Below are 17988 nucleotides of genomic sequence, written 5' to 3'. Positions count from 1 at the left end.
TTTTTAATGGCACAATTTTGAGGTACACATAGCTTAAAGGGGTTATCCAAACTATAAAACATGCCCCCCAATGCCCATCCCCTCATATAGGTTATACTGACCCCAGCATCCCCGTTGCTCCTGATCCCTGCACAGCATACTGACCCCAGCATCCCCGTTGCTCCTGATCCCTGCACAGCATACTGACCCCAGCATCCCCGTTGCTCCTGATCCCTGCACAGCATACTGACCCCAGCATCCCTGTTGCTCCTGATCCCTGCACACCATACTGACCCTAGCATCCCCGTTGCTCCTGATCCCTGCTGCATCCCCGATGCTAGGGAGGCTTGTCCCTGTCGCGGCGTCCTATTGGCTCAAACCCCCCACCCCCCTTTTCGTCATCGAATGTTTTGATCCGCGCGACGGAGAGCTGCAGCGGCTGCTGTGTGGGGATCAGGAGCAGGGTAAGTATAACCTATATGTGGGGCCTGGGCATTTTTATGTTATAAATTTTGTGGCGTTTGTTTTTTGGCATAAATAACTTTATTCCCGGGTCAGTATGATTACAGCAATACCAAATACATATAGTTTTTTTCTTAAGTTTTACTAGTTTTGCACTATAAAAACCCCTTTTTTATAAATAAAAAAAAAATTCCATTGTTGCATCCCAAGATGCATAACTTCATTTTTCTTTCTACGGAGCTATGTGATGGCTTGATTTTTGTGGTATTTGGTACCATTTTGGGGTACACAACACTTTTGGGACACTTTTTATTCTGTTTTATTTTTGCATTTTCTTCCATTGAAAAGCCTTTTTTCCAAGTGCAAAAAAGTTGTATATATATATATATTCATTTTTTTTAACTTGAAGATTTTTTTTTTATTTGATAAAATATTCTCATTGGAAACTGAGCTCCTGCTGTTCTCTGCAAGGGAGACGCCGGCCTAGAATAAAGGACATTGATGACCGTCATTAAAACACAGTCATTATGGGTTTAATCTAATAGGTACAGCCAACTCAATTCTGTCTTTGATAATGTGATGACTACTGAAAAGTACAGAACAAAACGTGTCAGCCTGCTATAAGGCTCAGAGTGAAAACGGCAAGATTTCAAGCTTTATTTAATATTGAAAATTTAGAACACCACAAAAATCTTAAAAATATCTTGATTCAAGAAATGTCGTTTTCAGATTACTCACTTCCTTTAGGTAAACATCCATCTCACAGGAGAAAGGTAGCTCTCTGGTGGTAGGACCCCACCAGACATTTTCACATCTCCAACCTTGTGATCCTTGTAAATACAACACGGGGGAAAGTATGATGGTGGAGTATTAACTGCAGTCTTACACCTTATAAAGTAGTCGATTTTCTTGTCAAGGGTCCAAGTACTTTGTTATACTCCAGTTATTTGATGGTACTGTACCATGTTCCCAAACTACAAACTTAATAGCATGGTCAATTCAACCATATGACAGTATATGGCCTTCTTTCTATAAGTGAAGCTAGGAGACCATGCTTGTACTACATATCATATGGTAGTCTAGTCTACTAGAGCAGTTCTCAACACTGTGGCTACACGGACAATGTTCAATATACACATAACTTGGTTATTATTCATACACATCGTGGTTCAAGGGGAAAAACAGAACCAGGGAAAAAGGCTGGCAGAATGCTGTGAAGTCATTGTGAGAGCAGTTTTCTCTACTGGTTGACCATTCCATGCAAATGCTGTTCTACAGATGGACCTTACAAGAGTTTAAGCACCCAGTTATGTGTCATGGACAATGTTCAATATACACATAACTTGGTTATTATTCATACACATCGTAGTTCAAGGGGAAAAACAGAACCAGGGGAAAAGGCTGGCAGAATGCTGTGAAGTCATTGTGAGAGCAGTTTTCTCTACTGGTTGACCATTCCATGCAAATGCTGTTCTACAGATAGACCTTACAAGAGTTTAAGCACCCAGTTATGTGTCTTAGACATTTAAAGAAGCACTCCCACAAAAAGTTTTAGTCTCTGACCTGTAAAAAAAAAGTTACCTAATGTAAACTGTAGTTACCGTAGTTATTTTCTTACCAGTGACTGTATCTGTGAGTTTTCACCTCTCTTCTGATCCTCAGCTGTGTCAGGTGACCAGCACTCTGACTTTACAAATAAAATAGCATCTTATGTGTGGAGAGGAAGCCATTTTCTCTATGAATTCCTATGGGAACCTCAATGTCAGTCTCATAGGAATGAATAGAGAAGTAACTGACTTCCTGTCCTGTGTCATTTGGAGATCAGAGAGTTGGTCACATGACACAGCTGAGGAGCAGAAGGGAGGTTATGACTCACAAATAAAGTCATTGGTAAGAAGGTTACCTTCACTACAGTTTACATCATGTACATATCTAACTAAATTTAATAGGTCAGAGAATAAACATTTTTGTGGGAGTGCTTCTTTAGAAGGTTGCAAGACTATAAAAAGGGGTCTTTTCCTCCAGAAACAGAACTTTTGCAACTCAGCCCCATTGACTTGAGTAGGGCTGAGCACAGTAACAGATGCAGTCCATCGACAAGTGACACTGTTATGTAATTGCTATATATTATAGCAATACCTAATAATACATTCATATAAATTATTACAAAGGGAAACTAGTAGTTCCTAAATGTTATACAAGGGGTAGAGTTCAAATAATAACCCAGATAAGAATTCAGATCTCCATCTCCTTGCCCTGCAGAGACAATCGGTAGAATACAGGCACCATTTCTACAGCCTACATTTTCTTGATGCAGAGGCCGTTGTGATGACAGCCTGTGGTGCACTAAAGGGGTTTTTCCATCTGGACACATCCCCATACTTAGGGGCATCGTGATTTTGTAGTAAAAAGATCATGTCCATGCTCCGTGTCTGTGCTGTCCGGAGCGGGGCTTGGCTCTCTTTCACGCAGCGGATTACCCGCACTGCATCCGCTCATGGGAAAGAGCCCTTACGAACACATATTCTGCTTGGACTACTTAAAAACATTTTGATCAATGTAATGAAGTCAAAACTGTAATGACTTTATAATGACCCTATATGGGGGGGGGGGGGGAGTCTCCAAATTAATGAGGTCATTTATTAATTATTGAAAGCATTTCAGGGCGTATGTTATTTCTGCTGCAGCTTTCTCCCTGTAACAGCTTCTAACAGTATAGGCATGCTGGCAGTTGAAAAATGGGACTGAGCATGTGCGTCCACCTGAGAACATGTGTGTCCCCCAATGTCTGATAGGTGCAGGCCCAAACCCTGAGACCCACAACTGTCCTTCGGGCACACCGCACATGTGCCGCTTCCCTTCATTGTTTTGTATAGGAGTGCCGAAAATAGCTGAGTACACCGGGCCAGCGCGGCCACCACTCCATTACTTTCTATAGGGCTTACAGATATAGCCAAGCCAGCCCTTTGCAAGCTCCGTTCTAAGGATGGGTGTGTGCATCCCATAGTTGGAACCCGCACCTATCAGACATTTCTAAAATGGGAATGCTCCTTTAAGCTAATCTCTCATCAGAGATTAAGGTGTCACAGTATGAAGTTTTTGTGCTAACTTTATGTTAACCCTAGCCCATTCTGTAATGAAACTATACAAATCTGTTAGGAAATTGCATAAATATCAGTTCCCTAATAAATGATCAGTATGAGGAACCCTTATCCAAGTTGAAGTACCTGTTTATTGTGAATATACTGGAGATCAGTGGAGATGGATAGTCACTTCATGCCCAGGAGAGGCTAACTGTGGTGTTCTTCACTGAGATTACAGGTCAGAGGAATCCTGCCCACATCATTACTAATTTATCGAATGTATCTCCAGTTCTCCACCATTTACATACATGTAAAATATGTGGGCGATATTAGCAGCATGTTCAGGCTTTATGCTTATTGGCCCTTTATATTTATCAGTTTCACACCTTAGGGCCCTCTAAAAATGGGCTGAGGATCCCGGTAATTAGCCCATATGAGGTCTCCGTCCAGCATTAAAACGAAGTGTTTGAATGAGTTGACTTCGAAGATCGATTTGCTCAACACTACCTCATCGTTTGTTGCCAACAGTAATATGCTGCTGACAATATTCAAAGTGAATGGGGGATGAATGATCGTAACAGCGATCATTTGTCCATTTTTCACTTTGCATAAGGCAATTTGAAAAGCACTTAAACAAGCACATAGGCGTAAGTCTGGTTGGTAAATACGCAATAGTTTTTTGGTGCCGTTCGTCTTATGAACCTTTTCGAACTTGAAATGACAAATTTGCCTTTACACTGTGCCAGGATTTAGTTATTGTTCACAGTTCACTGTGTGTTTCGTCTCGTATCGTGATTAATGTGGTGTGATTCTACAGTAGCTGTTTACTGCTGCCAGCAAATGATATGAGATCTGGCCCAGAAACCCCATCACCTCACATAGCACACATAAATATCCCGGGCATAGTTTTGTTGGCCCTATAGCTTCTACAAATGTCTTTCTGGCTCCAAAATATGTCTCCGCTTCAGCCATTTATATATCTGAGGTTTGTGTGTGTATACCTGGCTAGAGTTGTCCTAAGGTTCCTTGGCCTCAGTGCAAAGTCTAAACCAGGACCCTTTAAATTGTACAATGAGTGAGATATTAGGGGACAGAGTGCCATAAAAATGTATTGGTCATGCACTTGTCACACATTAATTTGTTCAGATCTTGTGGAGGGATTTTGGCTCGCTCTTCTTTGCCGAATTAGTTTAGTTCTGTCACATTGGGCTTTTGAGCATGAACTACCCATGTATATTCCTGCCACAGCCTGTAAATGAAGTTCAACACAAGACTTTGAGGGGAATTTTACCTCTGTACGCCCTTATAGACAACCCTAGGTGGACTTGCTCTTTTTCTTTGGGATTCTTGTCCTTGCTGCCCAAACCAGTTGTGCTTAGGATCGTCAGGATGTTCTCCTCCAGGATTTTCTGGTTGAGAACAGAATTCATTTATTCAAATTTGACTCAACACTACCCCACTATCCCACTACCTTTATCATCTATGATCTTTTTATGGAATGTTATTAGTTACCATACACCAGACATAAGTAGACCTATGTCAAAACATTTTGACTATAGTAGAGTGGCCATTAAAGGGAGTCTATCAGCAGTTTTGACCAAGTTTGGAGAAAGCAGGACAAATATACATTTTGAGGAGATTTTATTAGGAGTGTGAATATGAACTATTCTGCCAGATTCTGCTCCAGCAAGTTCTCAGGAGGTGGTGCTTAACCGTGAAGTGCTCCCTTCATGGAGCTGCTCAGTAGTCCCTCTACTCACCGCTAGGTGACCGCTGTACTGGTTGGCTGGAGAGCTCTACATTTTGGGCACTTGCAGGAGCAGAATCTGGTGGAAACTAAGGTTTTGTCCAGGAATAATACCCGCAGCCTGCCACTTGAAACAGAAAATTTGTACGTGACCATGCCCATGCAGCACTGGATGTAAACACTCGGGGAACAACGCGGATGACCAGAGCAGCTGAGATTAGGAAAATATAAATTTTTGGTTTCAGGAGGCAGGCTGCGGGCATTAGATTAAAAGCAATTAATCCTGGACAATCTCTCTAAAGTTAATATTCACACTAGTTTTGTTTATAAAAGCTGTACAAAACATATGTTTGTATTGCATCCCCTGAAACTGCTAACAGGCTCCCTTTGAGTTTTTTTTTTTTGTGAAATAACCAAGATATTAGTTTTTTATGTTCCCTGTTTCATGGCAGTGATTTTTGCCAAGAGTACCACTTTGGGCAGTCTCTTTCTAACGGTAGAATCATGAATGCTTGGAATCATGGAGACATGTCGTACCTTTTAATGTTCATCTCGGTTCTTATCTGCTTTCTACCAAAAAATCCTGATGAAGGTTCATCAAGCTATAAAGCTCAGTCGACATTTGGTTATATGCTATGACAAAGATCCCAATCCCTCTGAATCACTCAATTGGCCTCGTCTAAAGTCTTGTAACTTTTTGTAGGTTGGATTTTCTGAATGTTTTGTAGGCCAAATTATTGCATTCCTTTCATGATAAAAAGCCCTGTCTGTTCCCACTGCATCCTAGATTTAGCATTATGTGGATGCAGGTAAAATCTTTTTTACCCCACTTACCACTCTAGTTTTATACGGTGCTTTTGGTTTGTACTATTACATTTTTCTATTTCAGTTTGGTTATGTCCATTGTCTCTATTTGTTTTGTTCACATGAGTTTAGATATCAACCATGTCAAAAATGGTGTCCAAATTTATCTTTAAGGTAGCAGGAGGAGGGCACCTAAATCCTTTTAGATCTTGGCAGACGTCTACCAGGACCAAAAGGGCTCTTGTGCCCTTGGGGCCACTCGACATGAACCACAGTAGTGTTACTTTATGGCATAACTGCATCATTCATATCATGTTGCAGTGTATATTTCATTGCAAAAATGCAAAACCTCATCCTCCCAGTTTATGAAAGGTTAGGCTTCACTTTATAGCTAGAGGAGGATATGTTCATGTATTTTCCCAAATTGTACAACACCTTTTCAGTGTGTGTGTATATGCAACAGTTTTGACACATATCCTCTTCTTTTTGATAATTTATCGGACCTCTTTTATTCTATGTAAAAGGTTGATGCTGTATATAGCTGATAATTGTGTAGGTGTGACAAATTTTTGCAATTTTTATTTTTTTATTTTTTATCAGACTTACTGAATATTTCAATAACGGTCATCTCCCAAGTGGGTTTACCTTGGGTTACCCTTATCATTCTTTTTCATATAGAACTTTAGGGTAAATTGAGAAACACGTGCAGCCACCCTCCATTCAGAGCTGGGACCCGCACCTATATGACATTGGTGGCATATCCTAGTTATATGCCACCTTTAATTTTCATTTATAGTATGTATTATGTCAAATTTTCTGTCTGCAGGGTGCAGCTCTGGTAACTTCTTGTCTCATCATAGATCTACTTCTAATACAATAGAGCTGTCACCCAGAGCAGGAGGAAGTGGCTGTGAAGTGGCTCAATTGCAGGAGCAGAATCTGGCAGAATAAAAGTTCACATTGACACTGCTCCTGATGAGAAAGGATCCTCAAAATGTATGTTTGTCCTCCTCTCCGCAGCCCTCACTGAGGAGGTTTAGCGTAGTCAAAATTGATGGCAGACTCCCTTTAAAGTTGATCATTCATTCTTTAAGAAAAGTTAAGTGGTTGTCCCATCATAGACTTTGGTGGCATATCGCTAAGATATAGGTGCAGGTCCCAACTAAGAGACCCGCACCTATCACCAGAACAGGACCCACCCTCCGTTTATTTCTATGTGACTGCCGAAAATAGCCAAGCTCTGTCTAGGCTATCTTCAGCAGGTGGTACCTGCCCCTATTTCTGACGTTGGTTGCGTATCCCAGCGATATGTCACCAATGTCCAAGATGAGACAACCACTTTGAGTTTTCTTTTATGGTTGATTAAAGTGCTTGAATCTATAAAATGAAGCTCCAAAGTACAAGTGTATGTATTGCTATTGATTAACAGATGATGTAATGATTATTTTAAACAGTTTCGTTGAGCATTACTATTGACCTGCTAATGAATCTTACAGCTTTGACTATGTAAAACACTTATAGCTGTAAGAAGCGGGTAAGTATATGCAAAATTCCTTAGCGGAGCCTCAGCTTCAGGGGGCAAAAAGCCGCATTATTTTGTGTTACTTTTCATTATCATATCATTCCTTCATCCGTTTTTTTTTTTTCCGTGCAATCAACCCAATAAACACGTTTGTGCTCCTGTGCTTTTTATATATATTTTTTATTTTTTTTGTAACAGGCAGTAAATGATGTGAAATTCAGTGATGCTTATTACGTACCATACGAGGATACGGCGTATGTGTGGACGACTGAATGTGTTCATATCTCACCTGACATAATTTTATTTTATTTTTTTTATTAAAGAAACCAGTTGATAAAAAACAATCGCACATTTTTTTTCCAGGACATTTGGATTGCTGCCCCCTCCTTTTCTCAGGTTGTATTTTTGACTTTCTGTTTCATAGATTCCGTGGTTTGCTTTGCTTCAATTCTATTGCTCTTCCATATTGATTGTTGTAGTGTGTATATTGTGTCATTGGTTTGGGAACTTTGTATTCTTCTATTATTCTCATGTGATGATTTTGTATAGTTTTTTTTTTTTTTTTTTATACTTCTTCATTGGCTTTAAGTGAGCAAATGCGTCCATGTTGATCCCATTATACCATCGCCCATTAATGTAGAAAACATACCAGGGCTGCTATGGGATTGGCCATTGCCCTTGTTATGCCACACTAGTCTTTTAGATTTTATATCGACTAATCTAAAAAAAAAAATCCTTGTATTATATCCTTCATAGATTCTTGTGCTGTGTCATAGTCTTCTGTCACACTTCATGGACTTAAATGTGCCCTTTTTGTACACAACCTCTTTATATTTTGTGTTTTGTTGTAGAATGGTGTTTGTACACGTGTGTTCAACTTGTGTCTTCATTTTTACTGTGCACATGACTTTTGTGGATTACGTTACACGCGTGCATTCTGTTGAAGAACCCGTTCTGTTCATTTTTGGTTATATTTTGTACTTTGACTTCTCTTCTTTCATAGAACATGAGACCATATAGTATATATTGCATTTCAGCTATGCTGGATTTAAGCATTTACTGAAGTATTTTTTGTAAAATGTGACCCATATAATCGAGACTTAGGACTAGGACAGTCATTCCCAATATTTTCACTAAATGGTCACCCCCTGACAAAACATTTTCTCGTGAGGAACCTCTACAATATACCTCACTAATATTGTAGAGGTGATATCTTTTTACGGTTTCTCTCTTCTTGAGAAGCCCTAACAAGATTCCATTGAAACCACCCATGGTCCTACACAACCCTGGTTGAGAAGTACATGTAGAGTATTGTTACAGCACTGTATCGATTGCTGCTTACAGTGTGTGATAGATATGAATCACTTATGTAGATGATTGGGTTTAATTCTTGGATAATCATAAACCAGATCTTAAAGGGATTGTTCATGATTTTACTGTTGATGGCATATCTTCAGGATATCAATATATGATTGTGCACCCTTGACGATCAGCAGTTCACATCAGCGTTCAGCCTTTCCGTTCTCCAGCTCAGTTATAGGACAGATTCGGCACATAACGGAGCCTACGGACCCCATAGAGGATGATTTTGGAACGGAGATAAAGGGGGAGTTGTAATTACACTGCTCATTGCTGCAATGTCAACTGCGAGCAGGTAAACCGTGAAGAGGATACAGCTCTCTCGTTCTTTTCATACAGCAGATCGGCAAGGGTGCCGGGAGTCGATAACCCCGCTGATCTGATATTGATGACTTATCCTGAGAAAACCCCTTTAACATGGTAGGGATACTCCTCTTTACAGGCATACCTCAACACTGTCAGAAAACAATAGAGGAACTTGGGCTGATGGTGCCTGAGCCCTTCCTCAGTGGGAAAAATGTGAAGGTAGAAATAAGCTCCAGAAGGGTTTTTACTTTTATGTTTTTCTTTATACTTACCTAAATTAATTAACCATGTTGCACCATTGTGGTCTAGTTTTTTTTTTTCATAGCTTCTTAATATTTGTTCATATTTTTACCATTGAATACTATTCTTTTTGCTTAATTATTTTACTGATAAATAAACTTTTTGCCCAACGCCCTACAACAGTCTCTAACATAACCAAGGAATCTTATTGGTAGGTCATGAGTATGAGATCAGTGGGAGTTGGACATCTGACACCCCCACCGATCAACTGTCAATGGCAACCACAGGTTCAGGAATTAAACAGTGGACAGAGCCAGGAAAGCACAGCTCGTACACCGTATAGTGACTGTTCTCAGGTACTGCAGCTGATGCTCCTATTTAAGCAAGAACTTCCACCACACAGTGTATGGACCTGTAGTTTTTCGGTTCTTAACACTATTTATTTAAATCACTTATATAGCACCAACATATTGGGTTTACCTCCGGATCCTACGCATGGTGCTAACGGCTGTTCGATGTACAGTACAGACCAAAAGTTTGGACACACCTTCTCATTCAAAGAGTTTTCTTTATTTTCATGACTATGAAAATTGTAGATTCACACTGAAGGCATCAAAACTATGAATTAACACATGTGGAATTATATTCATAACAAACAAGTGTGAAACAACTGAAAATATGTCATATTCTAGGTTCTTCAAAGTAGCCACCTTTTGCTTTGATTACTGCTTTGCACACTCTTGGCATTCTCTTGATGAGCTTCAAGAGGTAGTCCCCTGAAATGGTTTTCACTTCACAGGTGTGCCCTGTCAGGTTTAATAAGTGGGTTTTTTGCCTTATAAATGGGGTTGGGACCATCAGTTGCGTTGAGGAGAAGTCAGGTGAATACACAGCTGATAGTCCTACTGAATAGACTGTTAGAATTTGTATTATGGCAAGAAAAAAGCAGCTAAGTAAAGAAAAACGAGTGGCCATCATTACTTTAAGAAATGAAGGTCAGTCAGTCAGCCGGAAAATTGGGAAAACTTTGAAAGTAAGGGCTATTTGACCATAAAGCAGAGTGATGGGGTGCTGCGCCAGATGACCTGGCCTCCACAGTCACCGGACCTGAACCCAATCGAGATGGTTTGGGGTGAGCTGGACCGCAGAGTGAAGGCAAAAGGGCCAACAAGTGCTAAGCATCTCTGGGAACTCCTTCAAGACTGTTGGAAGACCATTTCAGGGGACTATCTCTTGAAGCTCATCAAGAGAATGCCAAGAGTGTGCAAAGCAGTAATCAAAGCAAAAGGTGCCTACTTTGAAGAACCTAGAATATGACATATTTTCACTTGTTTCACACTTGTTTGTTATGTATATAATTCCACATGTGTTAATTCATAGTTTTGATGCCTTCATAGTCATGAAAATAAAGAAAACTCTTTGAATGAGAAGGTGTGTCCAAACTTTTGGTCTGTACTGTAGGTGAGCGGCTGATTGGACCTGGAAAACACCCACCCGCCCACAATCTCATATTAGTGACCTATCCTTTTTGTTTGCCCCGTGAGATAGAGACCGTAATCTCACCTAGAAATACTTGGCCATTTTTTATCTCAATTTAAGCTTGATCTTGGCCGACATAAGTACATTTTTCAAAACCTTCTGCATGGAAGCTAAAAAAAAATAATCCTATTGGCCTATTGCCCAAGTGTGAATTGGTAGCCATCTTTTTCTATTGTTTTTTACGTACACAAAGAAACATCAGAGGAACATGACCTAATGGTTCTTTTACACAGGCAGAATTATTTCCAGACGTGAGCTACAGTCGTAGCTTCATTTGCATGGAGAAATCATCGCCTCTGTATGTACCAGGATGATCGTTATCCCTATTTACACAGGGCAATGTACTCCTGACAACCATTGATTTTTCATGCCACATAAAAGTTGCTTCTACCACCCAACATATGTTTGGCCACATGTTTACTCATGTAGGGTAATCGGGTGACTGGTCCGATGTTTACATGGGGCGATGATTGGGTGAATGAGCATTTGTATGAATGTTCGTCCTTTAAAAGGCACCTTAGAAAACCGATCTGGTAAGCATTTTGTGTATTTGAGCAATTACATTGAATGGTCATATACTGCAATATGTTTTGTAGATTTTTATAAAACTTTTATGTATTCAACCTGATTTTCTGAAATTACTTAATTACAGCAATTTTGGGCTCGCTCACACAGTCTTATTTTCTAAAGCATATTAAAACACCAACTTTTTAACTTTTTTGTAACATGCATTTTTTAATTGTCTTCTTTTCACAGCATTTTGTGCACATTCCTATCCAGAGTATGGTTCATTTAAAAAAATTACCTCCAGCACAAAAAAAGGTCTACATGAATACCACAAACTAAAATCTATTGTATATAGTGCATTTTATATTTCAAAATAGACTTTAGAGTAACACGATAAACCGCTGTCAATGGTATGTGCAGTAACGTCAGCATACCTAATGGTAGAAAACGTCTAACAGCAGGGGGTGAAGTTTCTCTATTATCTTACTAAAGTCTTTTCTTTTGTAATAGTTGAGTATTTCACAATCCAATTACACCTACAGATTCATTTTAAGAAAAATCAAATGTCTGATTTTACGCACAGACCAGTACGCTACCGTGCGCTACTTTGGTCTGATTCTAGCTTTCACATTTAAATCAGTTTGTCCACATATAAAAGGATATCTGTATGTTACGTTTTTCACAGATAGTTATTAAGAGATGAATGTGAAAAAATTTATACTTATGGTATGGACAAGAGACAATGCTGAAGTCTAGCGATATTTTCCTACGGTCGTCTGAATAAGTTAATGGTGTATTACTATTCCAACAGACATGTTGGCACCGACATTTCATAAGGAATTATGAATCGTCTGTCCATTCCAGGCATAATTCGGTTATCTTTTTGCGATCCTGAGCAAAGCCAAACATCCACGTGGTCCTGGCTTGATGCTAGGATGCCCGGGAGGGAAAATATACATAACTCCCCACAGAAACCCCATAGCGACACCATGTTTGGACTCTAGTTGTCATGACCTGTAGATCTTGTTGTAGCGTATTAGTTTAATGAATGCTAATTCATTATTAAGATTTTCAGTACGGCTACTTTCACACTTGCGTTGCTAATTCCGGTATTGAGATCCAGCTGAGGATCTCAATACCGGAATTAGGCAGATCCGTTTTGATTTTGCACATCAGGATGCATCCGTTCCGTTAGAATGTGGTTGTGTGAAATTTAAAACGGATCTGTCACTAAATACATTAAAAGTCAATGGGTGAATGCACCAGTCACCATTGACTTACATTGTTTTCAATGCAGGTTCCTTTTTTGCAGCGGTTTTGTGTCCGTTCGCAAAACGGAATGCTGACGGAACGGAAGACACCTTGATGCATCCTGAATGGATCTCTTACCAGTCAGAATGCAGGAGGACAAAAGGGAAACATTGTTTCCAGTATTGAGATCATCTGCCAGATTTCAATAGCGGAAAACAACAACGCAAGTGTGAAAGTAGCCTTATCAGTTTAATGCCTGGCTGTTTTTTTTTTATATAGGCTTGACCTTCTGAAGGACCTTCTATCTGTAGAACGTCGGCTGATGTTGATAACGTTGTCCCAATCTTGTGGGCAGTCTTGTGGAAGTCTTTGGCTTTGAAGAGAACATCATAAATATCTCTTGGCGTTACCGAGATAGCTAGGCTTGAAGAATTGCAATAGAGTTTATTACTAGTTAGAAGACAGGCCATGAAGATAGAAGGTTCTTCAGATGAGGTTAAGACTGTACTGGAAATTCCATGCATAAAGGTTCAGTTATGGATGATAAGATCTGCTCAGAAAAGTTCTACAGTAAGACAGTACTAGCTTCCTACTTTCACAATGACTTGACAGCTTTCCTTTGACCAGTTATGCCTCATTTGGTTCTGTTGTGCTATTGTTCTAATCAAAACCTACTTTATAAATAATCATATCTAATAAAGAAGTGATCTAAACAGTAGTCCCCCACCTACTTCAAAGAAACAACCTAGTGTTTTTATCTAAGTTCTAACAAATATTTGCATGCACAGTCAACCGATGGAAAGCCAGGAACCACTTAAATTTCCTGATTCTGAAACTAATGTCAAATTTGAAATTTAACAGAGAAAATGAGGTTAGGGTGAATGCAAATAAGTGCATGGATTTATTCTGCATGCCGCATTTTGTCCTGCAAACTCACTTGCATGTGTCATCTGTGAATTTATATACCTTGATTTATAAAAATGTAAAAATAAAAAAAAAAACACATCCTTGTTGAAATTGCAGATTTTTGGGGTCAAATTCTGGAGATCAAGATGACTTGTGTCAGACATTTCTCATCTTTAGGGTTCACCTTTTCAACCCAGAAACTGGTCCATTCTACATGGGCTACGCAGACAATTTATATATATATATATATATATATATATACACAGTACAGACCAAAAGTTTGGACACACCTTCTCATTCAAAGAGTTGTCTTTATTTTCATGACTATGAAGGCATCAAAACTATGAATTAACACATGTGGAATTATATACATAACAAACAAGTGTGAAACAAGTGAAAATATGTCATATTCTAGGTTCTTCAAAGTAGCCACCTTTTGCTTTGATTACTGCTTTGCACACTCTTGGCATTCTCTTGATGAGCTTCAAGAGGTAGTATCCTGAAATGGTTTTCACTTCACAGGTGTGCCCTGTCAGGTTTAATAAGTGGGATTTCTTGCCTTATAAATGGGGTTGGCACCATCAGTTGCGTTGAGGAGAAGTCAGGTGGATACACAGCTGATAGTCCTACTGAATAGACTGTTAGAATTGGTATTATGGCAAGAAAAAAGCGGCTAAGTAAAGAAAAAAACGAGTGGCCATCATTACTTTAAGAAATGAAGGTCAGTCAGTCAGTCAGCCGAAAAATTGGGAAAACTTTGAAAGTAAGGGCTATTTGACCATGAAGGAGAGTGATGGGGTGCTGCGCCAGATGACCTGGCCTCCACAGTCGCCGGACCTGAACCCAATCGAGATGGTTTGGGGTGAGCTGGACCGCAGAGTGAAGGCAAAAGGGCCAACAAGTGCTAAGCATCTCTGGGAACTCCTTCAAGACTGTTGGAAGACCATTTCAGGGGACTACCTCTTGAAGCTCATCAAGAGAATGCCAAGAGTGTGCAAAGCAGTAATCAAAGCAAAAGGTGGCTACTTTGAAGAACCTAGAATATGACATATTTTTAGTTGTTTCACACTTGTTTGTTATGTATATAATTCCACATGTGTTAATTCATAGTTTTGATGCCTTCATAGTCATGAAAATAAAGAAAACTCTTTGAATGAGAAGGTGTGTCCAAACTTTTGGTCTGTACTGTATATATATACACATACCAACATAATGTCTTGATTTTACATTTTGAAGGCGAAATTCCTCTTTTCTTTGGAGCCGAGGCCAGCAGGTTTCATTTTTCAAAATCTTTGTATCTGAAGCTATTCCTTATCCTCTTGATCTAGTCTGTAACTCTGCCATAGCTGAAGCCTGAGGCAACTACCACCATGCCAAGTGGTGTGAAATTTGAGCAAATTTCTGTGGAGCCTCATTATCTCCATTCATTTCTTGGACATCTAATGCTTTCAAATGTTTTTTTTGTTGTTGTTTTTTTAAAGCTCCTCATCTCAATAGTTTTTCTTAACAAGTCCTTTGTAAGCTAATTGAGACTATGGATATTTTATTAGAAATCCTGACATCCTAAAGCGGTCGTGGCCAAACTTTGTTTTCCATTACTGTCCATGCTACCAGGCAGGTAAATCTGTATGAGAGAACACGACGTATGATCTTATCTGGGAGAAGTTTCGTGTTGGTGGATCTCGAGGTCTATTGGTCTGGCTACCACTGTTTTACATGGACAACTAATTACTGAGTTTTAATCAAAATTGGTTATATGGTATCTGGACTTAAGTGCATCGCTCATTAGAAAAGGTTTTGAGTTTGTTTTTTTACTTTTTATTTAGTAGTGTTCACTTCAAAGTTGTTGATTCACATATACTACACCTTGAAAAATCTAACAATAGGCTTTCCACCACAAAGATCTGCAGTTTCAGTATGAGTATGGAGGCTTTTATAACCACTGTTTGTTTATATATACAGTATGTGTATATATGTGTGTGTGTATATATATATATGTACTCTGTGTATTTTATATTGATTGAGTTACATTTTTTCTTTTTTATTGCTATATTTGTGGCTGTGTCCTTAATTCAGATAATAACCTATACTTCTACCACAAGTAGTATCCTTACAGGGCATCATAAGTGTGAATAAGTCTGCATGTCATTATGACTGCTTGGCATTACACTTTGATGCCATCAACAACTTCTGGACAATAAATTCTGCTGTTGAGGGAGTGGGAGATGTTCACTGATGGTAACTGAATTGCTTCAAAGATGAGGGGGGGGGGGTTCCATACGTAGCTGTGTTGTAGATCTTGTAGATTCACTCCCTGTGCACATTTAAATCTCAGGTTGTGAGAATAACAGGCAAAGATCCAGAATAAGTAGAATAGAGGTGCGAAACTGCTAGATCTGACTCACCCAGTCAGAAGCATAAAATTGTAGAGAGAAGGATAAGCAGGCACACTCTGATTTGGGTCAATCTATAAATTTCTTTATATTTCAAGTGATAGTGAGGTCTGATAGATGGATATTGTATAGTAAAATGAGCACGGTAGAACTCAAAAATAGTAAAAATAGAATTGCATATAAGTCCTTTTTAATAAATAGTAGTAGAAAGTGTAAAATGTAGAAATAGTAATGATAAAAGGTGATCACCACTGGGTATAAGTGATGAATACCCTGAAAAAAATGTCTAGATAAAAAAATGTTTATAGAGTCTTTCATAAAATAGTAGAACTCAAAAATGGAGTTTTAATCCTATAAGGCACACCTTTTTACTTGATTTTATCCTTTGACCAGTGGCCACTATTATATGAAAGACTGTTTTATGAAAGACTCTATGAACATTTTTTTATCTAGACATTTTTTTCAGGGTATTCATCACTTATACCCAGTGGTGATCACCTTTTATCATCACTATTTCTACATTTTACACTTTCTACTACTATTTATTAAAAAGGACTTATATGCAATTCTATTTTTACTATTTTTGAGTTCTACCGTGCTCATTTTACTATACAATATCCATCTATCAGACCTCACTATCACTTGAAATATAAATACATTTATAGATTGACCCAAATCAGAGTGTGCCTGCTTATCCTTCTCCTCTCTATAAAGATCCAGAATAGTTCATAGCTTCTTGTAGACCTCCAACATAGGGAGGGCTTGATGTTGCTTTACGCCTGCCTCCCATAGTGTATGGTCCTTCATGTACCCATAGCATGCTCATACACTCCATGTGTCTATTGTACCCAAGTGATTTTTAAATGAACTGTCCATTTTTACAAGACGCAAATGTTGGTCTAGCTGTGAAACACCGAGTTTGTTGCGCATATCACAGTATGTATGTTTTGTTCCAGGTTTTGACACATAAGCATATAATTACACCCACAAAGTGCCAACATTGGTTCAACTGAAGAAGTGATTAAGATTTGAAGATGACAGTTTGTGGGTCCAATTACCCCACACATTTCTTCACATAGTCGTCACGTAGATTTAAAATTGATATTTCCACTGGGTTAATGTTTTACCATTTTATCCAGGGAGTAGTTTGAGCGGCATATATATATATATTTAGCAGTATATAAGGAATTATATAAGAACTCCCTTGAGATAAGTTTGGCAGAACCATTTCATTCCTCCTGCTTGGCCCATCCTCTTGTAGGTTCTTGCGGCAGGCATGCAGCCAACGAACATTACACATACCGTAGCATACTGTAAGTCAAACTGGGCCCCACAATACTTTTTCAGGTTTTGCCACCCAGGACAGAAGTGCTTGGTGTATATTTTCCTCTCTAAGCCTTTTTCATGACTCTTGGGCCAATTCCAAGACCTTTATTTTCTAACAGTGTAGCTCCGTTGTTAAAAAATTTCCTGAAAAGCTTCTCCCCACTAAGTGGGGATGTTATAATATTACTTTTTACAGTAAAAGGTACCCAATAGCTAGAATCAGCATGGAGTACAACATACCCATACATACTGATTTTGCCTCTCCACACCGTCAGAGCGGGGTACAGTAAAAAAAAAATTAAACTTAGCGCTATCCAAGAAATAAAATCCAGCATATCAGCCTCTATCAATCTTTATATGTCACTTAAAGGTAATTTATCTAAATGAACTCTTAAAGAAAAAGCTTTGGTGTATGTGTTGATCTAGTCTATACATATGAATCAAGAAATGATGAAATTCTAACCTCAGTAGTAACTTTTTGAATCCTCAAGTGTTTGGCTTTTATGTTGTATAAGCGCTGGGTCTGCAATGCTATATCATGTTTTCACGTTCTTTGCCTAGGTA

At 38.9% G+C, this 17988-nt stretch overlaps 1 protein-coding gene across 13 annotated transcripts in view; it reads left to right on the top strand.

Annotated features, from left to right (window-relative positions):
• Positions 1-17988, top strand: part of GPHN (gephyrin) — a 268675-nt gene that overhangs the window by 222495 nt on the left and 28192 nt on the right. For 4 of the 13 annotated variants that reach the window (XM_040411329.1, XM_040411332.1, XM_040411325.1 and 1 more), the window contains one exon: positions 7961-7993. The exons of the other annotated variants lie outside the window; for them this stretch is intronic. In XM_040411329.1, coding sequence (XP_040267263.1) covers positions 7961-7993 — 33 coding nt within the window. The remainder of the gene's footprint in view (positions 1-7960; positions 7994-17988) is intronic. 13 annotated transcript variants of the gene reach the window in all.

The sequence above is a fragment of the Bufo bufo genome, chromosome 11 (genome assembly GCF_905171765.1).
Source record: "Bufo bufo chromosome 11, aBufBuf1.1, whole genome shotgun sequence".
NCBI classification, from domain to species: Eukaryota; Metazoa; Chordata; class Amphibia; order Anura; family Bufonidae; genus Bufo; species Bufo bufo.
This window is presented reverse-complemented; position numbering and strand designations above follow the sequence as displayed.